A 13,955-nucleotide genomic window follows, 5' to 3' on the forward strand; every position below is an offset into this window, starting at 1 on the left:
GGAAAAACAAGCACCACATGTACTTACCATCATATTGATATTAACTGATCAACACTTAAGTTCATATATAGTAACAACATTCATCGGGCAGATGGGAGGGAGGAGGAGAGGATGGGTATATACACACGTAATGGGTGCAGTGCACACTGTCTGAGGGATGGACATGCTTGAAGCTCTGACTCAGGTGGGGCAAGGGCAATATATGTAACCTAAACATTTGTACCCCCATAATGTGCTGAAATAAAATAAAAATTAAAAAATAATAAAGTAGCTGGGGAAAAAAAGGCAATTCCATTTACGATAGCTATAAAAAAAAATTAAATGCCAAGGAGATTAAAGATTTCTACAAGGAAAACCAAAAGACAGTGATGAAAGAAACTGAATAGTATACAAACAAATGGAAAAATATCCCATGCTCATGGATTAGAAGGATTAATATTGTTAAATATCCATATTACCCAAAGCAATCTACAGATTCAATGCAATCCCTATCAAAACACCAATTCATTTTTCATAGACATAAAAAAAATCCTAAAATTTGTGTAGAACCAAAAAAGAGCCCAAATAGCCAAAGTAATCCTGAGCAAAAAGAGTAAAGCTGGAAACATCATACCACCTGACTTCAAAATACATTATAAGCCTAGAGTAACCAAAACAGCATGTTACTGGTATAAAAACAGACATATATAGAACAGAATTGAAAACCTGGATATAAATCCACATATTTACAGCCAACTGATTTTCAAAAAAAGTGTTAAGAATTACATTGGGTGAAAAGACACTCTCTTCAATAAATGGTGCTGGGAAAACTAGATATTCATATGCAGAAAAATGAAACTGGACCCCTATCTCTCAAAAAAAATCAACAAATACCAACTCAAAATGGATTAAAGACCTAAACATAAGATCCAAAACTATAAAACTACTAGAAGAAAACAAAGGGGAAATACTATAGGACATTGGGTCTAGGTAAAGATTTTATGGCTAAGACTTCAAAAGCACAGGCAACAAAAACAAAAATAGACAAAGAGACTAAATTAAGCTAAAAGTTTCTGCATAGCAAATGAAACAACAGAGTGAAAAGACAACCATCAAATGGGAGCAAGTATTTGGCAACCTATTCATCTGACAAGGGACTCAAAGAACTCAAGAACATACAAGGAACTTGAACAATTCAGCAGTGAAAAAAATAAATAATCCCATTAAAGGCTAGACACAGTGGCTCATGCCTGTAATCCCAGCACTCTGGGAGGCCAAGGTGGGAGGATCACTTGAGGCCAAGAATTTGAGACCACACTTGGTAGTATAGTGAGACCTCGTCTCTAAAACAAAAAAAGAACTAAAATTTAGCCAGGCATAATGGCATGCACTATAGTCCCAGCTACTCAGGAGGCTGAGGCTGGAGGATTGCTGAGGCCAGGAGTGCGAGGTTGCAGTGAGCTACGATTGTGCCACTGCACTCCAGCCTAAGCAACAAAAGAAGACATAGAAATGGCCAATATGTATATGAAAAAATGCTCACCATGACTATCAGGGAAATGCAAATCAAAACCATGATGAGTTATCATCTTAAGCCAGTTAAAATGTCTATTATTAAAAAGATAAAAAATAATAATGCTGACAAGAATACAGAGAAAAGGGAACTTTTACACACTGTTGGTGGGAAAGTTAATTAGTACAGCCATTACGGAAAACAGGGTATCATATACATATGATCCCACTACTGGATACTTATCCAAAGGAAAGGAAATCAGTATATCAAAGGGATACCTGCACTCCCATGTTTACTGCAGCATTATACACAATGGCAAAGATATGGAATGAATCTAAGTGTCCAGCAATGGATGAATGGATAAAGAAAATGTGGTTTATAAGTACAATAGACTACTATTTGGCCATAAAAAAGAATGAAATCCTGTCACTCGCACCAACATGGATGGAACTAGAGGACACTGTATGAAGTAAAATAAGCCAGTCACAGGAAGACAAATAGCACATGTTCTCACTCATATGTGAAAGCTAAAAACGTTGATCTCATGGAAGTAGAGAGTAGAATGTTGGTTACCAGAGGCTTGGAGGAGAGGGGTGAAGAAAGGCTGGTTAATAGATACAAACAAACAGTTAGATACAAAGAATAAGTTCTAATGTCTGATAGCAGAGTAGGATGACTATAGTTAACAACAATATATTGTATATTTCAAAATAGTTAAAAGACAGGACTTGAAAAGTTCCCCAAGACATAGAAATGATAAATACTTCAGGTGATGGATACTTTAAATACCCTAACTTGATCATTACACATCCCATACATGTAATGAAATTGCAGATGCACCACATAAAAATGTTCAAATATTATATATCAATAAAAAATTAAAAAATAAGAACTCCTACAACTTCCCAATTCAAAAAACACATTTCTTCCAAAAAGATATGCAAATAGCTTTAAGGCTAGCCTAATGATGTCAAACTAATGAGCTGATAAGCTAGGGACCTAATCATCTCACAAAATCCCCACCTCTTAATACCATCACCTTCAGGATAAGGACTTCAACATATGAATCTTGGAGGGACACAACCATTCAAACCATAGCAAACACCAAATGCAATGCTATTTTCACAGTCCTCATTCTACTTTAATATTTTATCTAAGCATTTCACATGAAGCCTTTCTTTTTAGCCTTTTTTCTGAAGTGAGGGTGAGAATGGAAGGGGAGTAAAAATACCTCACAAGATCAATGTTCCAAACAATACCTGGAGAAACGCTGGCATGAAGTGTTCCAATTACAAATGCATCACTGCTTTGTTCAAGAATATTTAATCTTCTGTTATTTGGCACTGAAGAAAAAATCCAAGTAAACAACTAACTGGTCAATGTAAGTATTATGATATTAGTTATACTGCACTGTCTTTCTTAATCATATTATGGGGAAGAAGACTAGTAATAGGCTGAAAACCTGACTTAGGGAAACACTTTTAAGATATTGAGTTCAAAGCTCAAAATGACGACACACTGCCTCAATACAGTTATCCTGTAGTAAACTCAACATTCCCCACAGAAAACAGTAAATATTAATATCTTACAAATGAAGATGAAAAACAAGAAATTGTTCAAGAAAACTAGTGAATCAACTAAGAAGATCAAAATTATGAAGTTCAGTATTAGAAGATATCTCAGTTTTCCTTAAAATATATATATTCAATTTTTACTGAAAAGTGTATTAATTTGTTGCTTTGGGTCTTTCATGTATATTTGCAAGAACAGAGATACATTTGTGCTAAAATAATTGAGTCTGAAAGACCCACAGAAAGCTTTAGTAGTTTTAAGCCTCAAAGTTACTGGTAAAGGAAAAAAACTAATTAATAAAGCTATTATTTATGGAAAAACTAGCTGATTTTATTATCAATGCCAAACAAGTCTTTAAATCAACTAAAATTTATTCAATTAAGCATAAAGGTACTTTCACATTTGTCTACAACCATAGTAAATACAGTTCTTGGCATAAAGACACAGCTTTTGGAATTTATAATATCCCCACCTACAAGATTACATATATAAAACTCCCATTATTTATGTAATAGTAAATTAGTTAATCAAATTAATTATACTATCTAGAATAAAATAAAATGAAAATAATTTACTCATAAGATTCATATTTAAATCATCTTTATTTACAAAATACTATCCTGAGAATTATAATTCCATTAAGCTTCAATTTGAGCAAAAGTATAATCACTTAAGTAACAGCAGTTACTTAAACTGAAAATGAGAGATAAGTCAAGATTACTTTTGAAGACAGCAAAAATATTGTCAGGTTTCTTGTTGTGGTTCTGGATGTTCAGTAGCAGACTCATTTGAAGGCGGAATCAACCCAGAAGGGAGCTCACTTCTACTTTCAGAATGTAGGGGTGGGGAGAAAAATCCAGCTCTTGGGGGAAGGTAAGGAGGAAGACCCCTTGGTGAATAGACATTTCTCACTGTTCAAAGAGATTAGTAAAAAAATTTTTTAAGTTGAAGAACCTGTATTTCAGCCTTAATAAATCACTAGCTTGTAACTTTTAATATCTATTTTATATTTTAAAATTGCCACCAGAATTACCTGATCTAACATTAATTTTTATAGCATTAAGAAAAATATACTCTCTTCAACAACATATTAATAGGAATATCATTAATTTTAGACGCAGTTTTTGTCCTATCTTAACACTTTGAAAAAAGGAGAGAAATTATATCAAAATATATAAAACTTACTTTAAAAAACATTTTCATGTACTATAATTTTCACCAGACTTAAAATTCAAATCAGTGATTCCCAATTCTAAGTTAATATTATACTAAAACATTTCCAGTTATATCAAAAGACTATCTTAAAGTTCCCAAAACAAAACTCATTTTATCACATCTGCTTTATTTCTGCTAAAAAAAAAAAAAAAAAAAAAAAAGAAAAAAGAAAAAGAAACTCATTTTAATTCACTGTAAACTTTAAAAATAGAGGGGGGATGAGGGGAGAAATGAGTATATAAGACTATAAAAAGCCTAGGATTTGGTAACCATATATTTATGCTGCAGAAATCAACAGTTCTAAATGGTATAGCTATAAAGCAATAAATTACTCCATGTTTCTCTTGTGAGGCTATGAAAAAATTTCAACACATCTAACAATTAGCCAAACATGATAAATACATTTCAGTTTTTAAATAAGTAGGACTACATGAGAACGACTTATGGAAAAGACTTTTAAAAATACCTTAGTAATTTTAACACTAAAAGATAAATTGTACTTATTTTAACTAATTGCCACAATAACCAGTCTCTATCAAGTGAGATATAGATAATTTTAGTTTTATCATAAGACTGCTGCCAAAAGCCAACAATATTCTTGACTACTAAAATACAGAAATAATTCCACATTACTAAGATGAATCAAGTTGAAGCCTCATTACAGTCCACTGATGATGGCTGGCTGCCTTCCCAATTTGGAAAAATAATGGTGCACTCACAGAATGCTAGAAAAATTTTTCCTCCACTGTTTTTCTACATGAATAGATAGTAAAATTAATATCTCTGATTTACTGTATAAAACACATATGAATTTAAAAAAAAAAAAAAAAGCATACTTGCAAATGGAGGAGGTGGTATACCAGGGAAATCCCTTGGTGGAAAATAACCTCGAGGAGTTCCATACATGTTTCCTGAAGGAGGTGGAGGAAAAGGAGGTCCTCTTCTCATGAACAAGCCTCTTGTATCCACTGGAAACAATGGTGCTCTCATTGGAGGAAGAGGTGGAGGAACAAAGCCAGGGCCAGTTGCTTCACTTTCAGCAGGGAGAGATGAATCAGGCGCATTTAAATTCTATAACAAATTGACATATGGCATTCATTAAAACAACAGCAAAATTTGCAATCGTTTTCCTAAAAATCTTAAGCTTAGAAGAAAGCATGTAGGCAGAAAGGAGTCCATGATAGTCTTAGAAAGTTCCAAGCTTCAGTTTTCCATGTTAATATGACTGTTTTTTAGCAATCACAAATATTTTCTAAGTAAACATAAAACAGCTTTTTATATATATATATATTTTTTTTAGTTGGCCAATTAATTTGTTTCTATTTTTAGTAGAGACAGGGTCTCGCTCTTGCTCAGGCTGGTTTCGAACTCCTGTCTTTAAGCGATCCTCCTGCCTCAGCCTCCCAGAGTGCTAGGATTACAGGCGTGAGCCACCACACCCGGCCAAAACAGCTTTAACCAATAAAATAATATTCTAGCTAAAGTTAAAACAAAAGTATAGTCTAGAGTACCAGAATATACATTTTTTACCAAGCATATACTGAAAAAAAAGGAAAGGCAAAATGTTTAATATTTATATTTTCAAGGTGACCAAAATCAAAATTGTACATGTGATAAATAAAAATATACTTTAAAATATTCAAACAGAAATCCAAAGGGGAAAATCTAAAATCTCGTTTAACTAGTAAAGTAACTAAAATCCCTAGTCTGCAAGTTGTACTTCTTCATCATAGAATAAAATCTAGAAAAGAAACAGCTTCAATGCTAAGTAGTAAGTATATCTATCAAAAAGATAGAAGCAGCTTTATATCAAAAATAATATTATTAGCTATCTTTCTATTCTAATAAGCCAAGAGACTAAAAGGCTCCTGAATACATAAATAAAATTACACTTTCAATACTTACACCAAGATCATCTTTGGTATCATTTCTACTGGATCCCATTTCTGAAGATACTGGCCCATCTAGACATAAAAATTAAACCATGAAAAATACATGATTTATCACTCCATTCCTAGAATTTTTCCAGATCACAAAGGACATTGATATTTTCCCATTCCCTCTGTTGCCACATAAAATAGACTGAAACCAGCACAGCATCCTAAGGAAATATCTGGAAAAAAAGAACCCCTCTCCTTCCAATTTTTCCCCTCTCTCCTTTCCTTTCTTCTTCCCCCTCTTCCTTCCTTCTTTCCTTATTCTTCCATCATGTATGACCGACCAGCCATTTGAATTTAGTCACTGTTCCTAAATAAATGTTCCCGAACTTTGTTGTTATCAAGAACTGGTTAGGGCCAGGCACGGTGGCTCACGCCTGTAATCCTAGCACTCTGGGAGGCTGAGGCGGGATAATCGCTTGAGCTCAGGAGTTTGAGACCAGCCTGAGCAAGAGTGAGACCCCGTCTCTATTTAAAAAAAAAAAAAAGGACTGGTTGGTCTCTGAGGACATAAATTAAAACAACCCTCTCTCTGACTATTACTACCTCGCCTCTTCTAGCTTTCTCATTTAGTTACACTCACTACACCTGTACTTGGATGTCACTGACGCTTCCAAACAAACCTCTGACCTGTCGGTTTCCTCCTTCCTTCACTTCCTTCCCCAATTAACCAGACCCCAAAGTCCATCACTTCAACCAGCCGTCAATATCCTTGCCCTTTTGCTCATTTTTTCATTGTACTTGATAACATTCCAAGCCCAGATTAATCCAAATTTCTATTTCCACTCTGCCTATTACCTGAGCCACCTAGCACTGCTGGGGGAAAAAATAAAAAACCAAAGAGCCATGCAGACTGGAGATCGAGGCTGCAGGATCTACCATATTCCCAGCTGCACACTGCCTTACCTTCCTTCTGTGTCTCTTAAGCCAGCTTTCTCCTCAGCAATTTCAAATCTCCATTTGCCTGAAACCTACTACACTAGTCACTTAGAAACTCCCTTCATATCGGGCTCTGTGGCACAACGGATAGTGCACTGGACTTCTAAACAGAAACCCCTCTCCCTTTTTGTGATAAAACATATGAGCATACTGCAACTATACTTTTATGACCTTTCCTCCTATTATCCTGGAAAAGGATCTTTCTAGACAATCTATGGCCCTCATCCTGTTCTCAGAATCCCTCTCTTCCAGCCTCCTCAGGCACCTTCCTATCTCTGTTGGTTCCCTCCTCCTCCCTTTCTGATAGATCCAAGTCTCTACCGACAATTTAAAAATGAGAGGCCGGGCGCGGTGGCTCACGCCTGTAATCCTAGCTCTTGGGAGGCCGAGGCGGGCGGATTGCTCAAGGTCAGGAGTTCAAAACCAGCCTGAGCAAGAGCGAGACCCCATCTCTACTATAAATAGAAAGAAATTAATTGGCCAACTGATATATATATATAAAAAAATTAGCCGGGCATGGTGGCGCATGCCTGTAGTCCCAGCTACTTGGGAGGCTGAGGCAGAAGGATCGCTCGAGCCCAGGAGTTTGAGGTTGCTGTGAGCTAGGCTGACGCCACGTCACTCACTCTAGCCTGGACAACAAAGCGAGACTCTGTCTCAAAAAAAAAAACAAAAAAAAAAAAAATAAAATAAATAAAAAAAATAAAAATGAGAGAGAAAAAGAGACTTACCTTCCAGCCACCTCTCTCCTTTACAATCAAGGATTGTTTTATATATATTGTTCTGAATTCCCCCCACTTTATCCTCATTTTACTGTAATCAATTTGCAACATCTGTTCCACTAAAATTATTTCCCCCATGATCAAAAGGTCTCTTTGTTTGCTAAATTAAAACAGACACTTTTGGAGGGGGGTGGGGGGCATAGGCAATATATGTAACCTTAACATTTGTACCCCCATAATATGCTGAAATAAAAAAAAAAAACATACACTTTTAGTCTTCATTTTACATTACTTCTCACCATGTTGACCACTCCTTCCCTCTTGATATGCTCTCAGCCTTTGATTTATGTGACAGGACCCTTCCTTCTCTCTAGCTGTCCTTTCCAGCTACTGCTTCTCAGTCTCTTTGGTGGGGACTGCTTCTGACCATACAGAGTTCCACCCTCAGCCATACTATATTCTCATTCTCTCCTTGAAAAATCCCATTCAATTCCGTAGCTTTGATTAGATATATATTATCACTACTGATTTCCCTATCGATAATTCAGAACCAGATACTGCTCCCCAGGACTTCAAAGCTTGGCCTGCCTCCTTGAATATTTATGCAGGTGTATCACAGGTGCCGCTAATTTTGTAAATTCAAAAGGTGAGTTATAATCTTTGTCAAACTTGCTCCTTGTTCCTTGTCTCAGAACAATAAATGGCATCTCTGTTCACCCAGGTGCCATAACCAGGAACCTGGGCATCAGCCAAGACTCCTTTCTCCCTCACTTCCCACAAGCCTTCAATCCTAAATGCTCTCAATTCTATTTTCTCCATGTCTGTTCACATCAATCTACTCCCTCTGCTAAATCACCACCATCACTCATCCAGATTCCTGTCATAGTTTCCTAAACAGTTACCCAGGCTCCATTCTTTATTTTCCCAATCTATTCTCCCTAATGCAATCAGAGAAATTTCTCTAAAAAGCAGATCTATTAATATATCATTTCACTGCTTTAAATCCTTTAGTGTGTTGCCATTATTCTAAGAATAAGGTCCAAATTTCAGAACAGGGTTTTTTTGCAAAGCCTTGCAAAATCTATACAACACTTAATTCTTCAGCTACTTGTTCCAATATCCTCTGACTCGTAGTCCATGTTGCAGCCATAATTTACTAGGCATCCTTAACTCTAAATCTTTAAAGATGCTATTCTCTTCTCCTAGAACATCACCATCATCATTTTGGTCCAGCTAATCCCTCCTTTAATTCTCAGTCACTTCCTCCAAGAAGCTTTTCTTGACCATCCCATATTCAAACCATTCATCTGGTTTAGTGCCCCATATGCTCCCATAACATGTTGTACTCATAACAATTGTCACTCTGTAGTGTAACTGCCTTTAGGCCTTTACAAGACCTCAAGGTATAAGGAATGCTGAGCTCCTGTCTTCTGTCCTCACCTGAAATATGACAACTACCATGATGTCTGCCATACAGTAAGCATTCAAAAGATACTCAGTGCATCAATCAATGGGTCCACAACCCTGTCATTTCAATAAAGTATAGGGATCAAGACCACAGTTGTAGCATTAGATGGTCATGGATTCAAATCCTGCCCTCTGATACTTCCTTCCTGAGATCTTGAGCACTTTGGGGGGGGCCTCAGTTTCTTCATCTATAAAATGAGGATAGAAGTATCTACACTTCATAGGGTTATTATGAAGATTAAATGAGATAATTTATTTTCATTCAATAAATGTCTATTGAACACTACTGATAGTCAAGATGTTTCAACCACATTTCTCACCATTCTCCATGTATTGACAGAAACTGACAAACTAAAGTAAGAATATAAACTGATATATGTATATAAGTACATATATTGACAAACTATTAATATTATATAGAACTCTTCCATTTACAAAACACTTCCATGCATATTAACTCATTAAACCCTCCACAGTGCTGTCAACTGATAAATATCTGTTTTAAAGCCATTATCCACCAATGTCTTGTGCTGTCTCTTTTTTATTTTTGCTTCTGCCTAATTAATTTTTCAAATTTCTATAAAAGAGCCCAAATGTCACTTCTTTGAGTTTTTCCTGATCCTTCAATTAGACAGGGGTTCTCCCTTTCTCTGAACACAACATACTCTCTAATGGGACTTACTATTCTGACCAGTATTATTAGGTTCTTATAGGCAGAGACTATGCCTCCTCATTATAAGTATATCCTATATTATGTCATACAGGATGCCTTCTCAACAGTAGGAACTTAAAAATTATTCGCTCAATTATATATTATTGTTCAACTAGCAGGAAAAAATGAAGAGGTAAAAATTTTTAAATAGCACTAATTTAGAAATGGATGTTTAATCACATATACACTTTCATTCCATTAAGTCTGAAGTAATGGGAAAAAAACAATTCCTAAATCCAAACAGGAAAAATTAACTTAATTATGACTAATAGAAATACAGACTATAGGTCTGCTTCTTACCTTGTTATTTTAAAAATATTGATTTTCTAAAATAATAAATATTTCAACTGGATAATACCCCTCTCCAAATATATGTCCTCTGCTGAGGAAATCTTTTACCAATAGATTTGTTTTAAATTCTCTACTTTTCAAAACATTTTTTTTCTTTTTCTTAATTTTGTATACTTTTAATTGACACATTGGAGAGATATATTTTCCAATTTTAGTATTTTGCTGAGGTAGTTTAAGAGTACCTTATAAATAGTAGATTGCTCAGTAAATGTTAGTTAAATATATCTAAACACAAGTAAAATATGAAATGTTCAAACAAAGTAACTGATTAAACCATCAATAAAGCATGCATCTAAGTTATTTTTTCTGGTGGATTTTCACATATCCATTCACATTTGCTTGCCTAATTTCCCTGTTTACTAAACAGGACATATATGTAAGTGGACTGTAAAAATTAGAAAATTAGTCATGGAACAAAGTAAAGTTCACCATCATAGGCATTATACAGTAAACCTATTCCCGTGATGCTCAAACCACATATATTTAGATGCTGTGTCTGTGTACAATGTAACAAGAAACATAAAACCAGGACATTCTCAGGAAAGAGATTTTGGCCTTAAGAACTACCAGAGATAGCAATTATATATCTAGCTTCCAGTTCTCAAGTATGCCACCATTACTAAGAAAGAAAGAAAAAAACAAAGTGTTTCTTACCCACTTTATCCAAAGAAGGCATGTTAAAACTTCTGAGTTCTGCTGGTCCAGATAGTCTACCAGAATTAGAATAAAATCTGTCTTGTCTTTGTGGAGGAAGAGCTGGATCAGGATACATTTGGCCTAGAATAAAATTTTTTAAAATATCTTCATTAATATAAACATAAATCAAGTTTATTTAAGATTAATATATGGAACTTAGATATCTCTCATGCTTCCTAAAACTTCAACCCATATTCTGGTTGGCAATCGTAAGCAATTTTAGAAAAACTACATATTTTGCTATAGGCAATAACTTTGTTTTTGTAGTAAACACAAGTACAATTTGTTACTTTGGATTTTGAAACTTTCAATTACTATGTGTAAATTAGAATATGTGAAAACAAGGCCGAGCACCATAGCTCACGCCTATAATTCTAGCATTCTGGGAGCCTGCGGCAGGAGGATCACTTGAGCTTAGGTGTTCAAGATCAGCCTGAGCAAGAGCGAGACCCCATCTCTACTAAAAATAAAAAAAATTAGCCAGGTGTGGTGGTGCATGCCTATAGTCCCAACTACTCAAAAGGCTGAGGCAGAAGGATCACCTGAGCACCAAAATTTGAGGTTGCTGTGAACTAGGCTGATGCCATAGCACTCTACCCTGAGCAACACAGCAAGACTCTGTCTCAAAAAAAAAAAAAAGTGAAAACAGAATTTAGTTTTAGTACATACATATATATGTACATAAATTAACTTTCATTGTAATAATAGTGGATAGAAATAGATGCATCAAAAAAGAATGAGGAGACAGCTACTAACAGAAGAGAAAAAAAAAAGAAAATGTTGCAAGCTTCGCAAGAAATTTAGCAGAACAGGTCATAATTTGTCACCAAAGCAGAAAGAGTATTATTCAGAGGTCATCAATGGTCAAACTTTCACTAACAATTAACATTTTGAATTTATCATCCATCCCAAACTAAAAGGAAGGATATGTGACTCAATAGATGAATAGAGGCTGGGCGCAGTGGCTCATGCCTATAATCCTAGCACTTCTGGGAGGCCGAGGCAGGAGGATTGCTTGAGCTAAAGAGTTCAGGACCAGCCTGAGCAAGAGCGAGACACCGTCTCTACTATAAATACAAAGAAATTAGCCAAACAACTAAAAATAGAAAAAATTAGCCAGGCGTGGTGGTGTGTGCCTGTAGTCCCAGCTACCCAGGAGGCTGAGGCAGAAGGATTGCTTGAGCCTAGGAGTTTGAGGTTGCTGTGAACTAGGCTGACACCATGGCACTCTACCCCAGGTAAGAGAGTAAGACTCTGTCTCAAAAAAAAAAAAAAAAAAAAAAAAGCTGAACAGAAGGTTCCCACTGCTGAAATTAAGGACATCTAGACAGATAAAAAGCTGCACACAGACTCTGACTCAGGTGCTTCTACAACCACCTTCCTTCATCTCCAGAGATGATTTTTTTTTTTTGAGACAGAGTCTCGCTCTGTTGCCTGGGCTAGAGTGCCGCAGCGTCAGCCTAGCTCACAGCAACCTCAAACTTCTTGGCTCAAGCGATCCTCCTGCCTCAGCCTCCCGAGCAGCTGGGACTACAGGCATGCGCCACCATGCCCAGCTAATTTTTTCTATATATTTTTAGTTGTCTAGCTAATTTCTTTCTATTTTCAGTAGAGACAGGGTTTCACTCTTGCTCAGGCTGGTCTTGATCCAGGGATGATTTATGATGACAAAGTAGTAATTCCTGGGTCCTTGTGGAACTCATCATTCTTGAAAAATATAGGTAGTCTATCTTATCCTTGAGAGGTGATGGCAGACTTTGCTAGATTATGCATACCTACATCCAACTCCAAAAATATGGAGAATGTCAAAAAAAGTGAATTGTGTGACTCTCTCCTATCGTATTAAAGATATAGATGAACAACCCCATGTCTTTCATGACTGTCCTAGGCAGTCGTTCATAGTATGAACTTCATAGAATCAATGTTGGATATGTCACTTTTCATCTGACTCAGCCACATGGGTCCTTACTGATACATCTCTCCCACATAAAGCCAAGGAAATCACCTGGCATCAACAAGCGTTAAAGGAGAGAATTATATTTAATGAGATCCCAAAGGTCAGGGGGGTGTGACTAGGAGACAAAGATCCAGATAGTCTTGAAGGCTCATATAATTTCAAAATCTTGGCAAACAGCTGTCTCAACAGGTCTGAATTAGTCCAGTGGAAGAAAAAGCTAATACCAATCACTGAGATCTAAACTGAGTTCTCTCTTTGTGCTTCAAACATAGGCTTAATTATTAATAAATGACAGAGTTGGACAAGGGGATGAAATGGGGAAACCTAAAAACTTCAACTCTTTCTTAATCAGGTCTCAAGATACCACATAATTCATTTGCTTCTAAAATACATCCCCACAATATCAGCAACCTCAGAAATAAAAAATTTCGTTACGAGTTTACTATAAGTTGTATGCCCAGGTTGCCCTCCACTGGCAAAAGTAATTCATTCCTTTAATCTACCAGGGCTTCAGGGCTTATCATGTGCCAGCCACGAGCAATCAATGTTGGTCTCAATACAGTCCCCACCCTTATAGACTAACGGTGATAGAAACAAGTAAATATAATGTGATTAATGTTTTAATAAAGGAAAATACAAATAGTATAAGAGGCGGCCTATCTAATTCTAATTGAGGAATCAGGAATTGTGTCACAGAGGTAGTAAAGCTTTCCTGAAAAATGAGCAAACAAGGGTATTCTGGTCAAGTCATACACACCCAACACTCACATACATAAACACATACATACACTTCCCACACATAAGCACATGTACATTCACACATACATATATAAGATAAAGTTATGTGAAAGGCATATATGACCAATGAAAGACTGAACTGAAATGCAGAAAATAA

The 13,955-nt window shown here is 35.9% G+C and overlaps 1 protein-coding gene across 23 annotated transcripts in view; it reads right to left on the minus strand.

Moving 5' to 3' along the window:
- Positions 1 to 2,686: 2,686 nt before the first annotated feature.
- MIA2 (MIA SH3 domain ER export factor 2) overlaps positions 2,687 to 13,955 on the minus strand; it is a 107,901-nt gene continuing 96,632 nt past the window's right edge. For all 23 annotated transcript variants that reach the window (XM_020285788.2, XM_020285785.2, XM_020285787.2 and 20 more), the window contains 4 exons: positions 11,062 to 11,184; positions 6,185 to 6,243; positions 5,116 to 5,350; positions 2,687 to 3,975 (listed from right to left, as the gene is read on the minus strand). In XM_020285788.2, the coding sequence (XP_020141377.2) occupies positions 3,809 to 3,975; positions 5,116 to 5,350; positions 6,185 to 6,243; positions 11,062 to 11,184 (584 nt within the window). In that variant the 3' untranslated portion in view covers positions 2,687 to 3,808. The remainder of the gene's footprint in view (positions 3,976 to 5,115; positions 5,351 to 6,184; positions 6,244 to 11,061; positions 11,185 to 13,955) is intronic.

This window comes from Microcebus murinus, chromosome 6 (assembly GCF_040939455.1).
Source record: "Microcebus murinus isolate Inina chromosome 6, M.murinus_Inina_mat1.0, whole genome shotgun sequence".
Classification (NCBI taxonomy): domain Eukaryota; kingdom Metazoa; phylum Chordata; class Mammalia; order Primates; family Cheirogaleidae; genus Microcebus; species Microcebus murinus.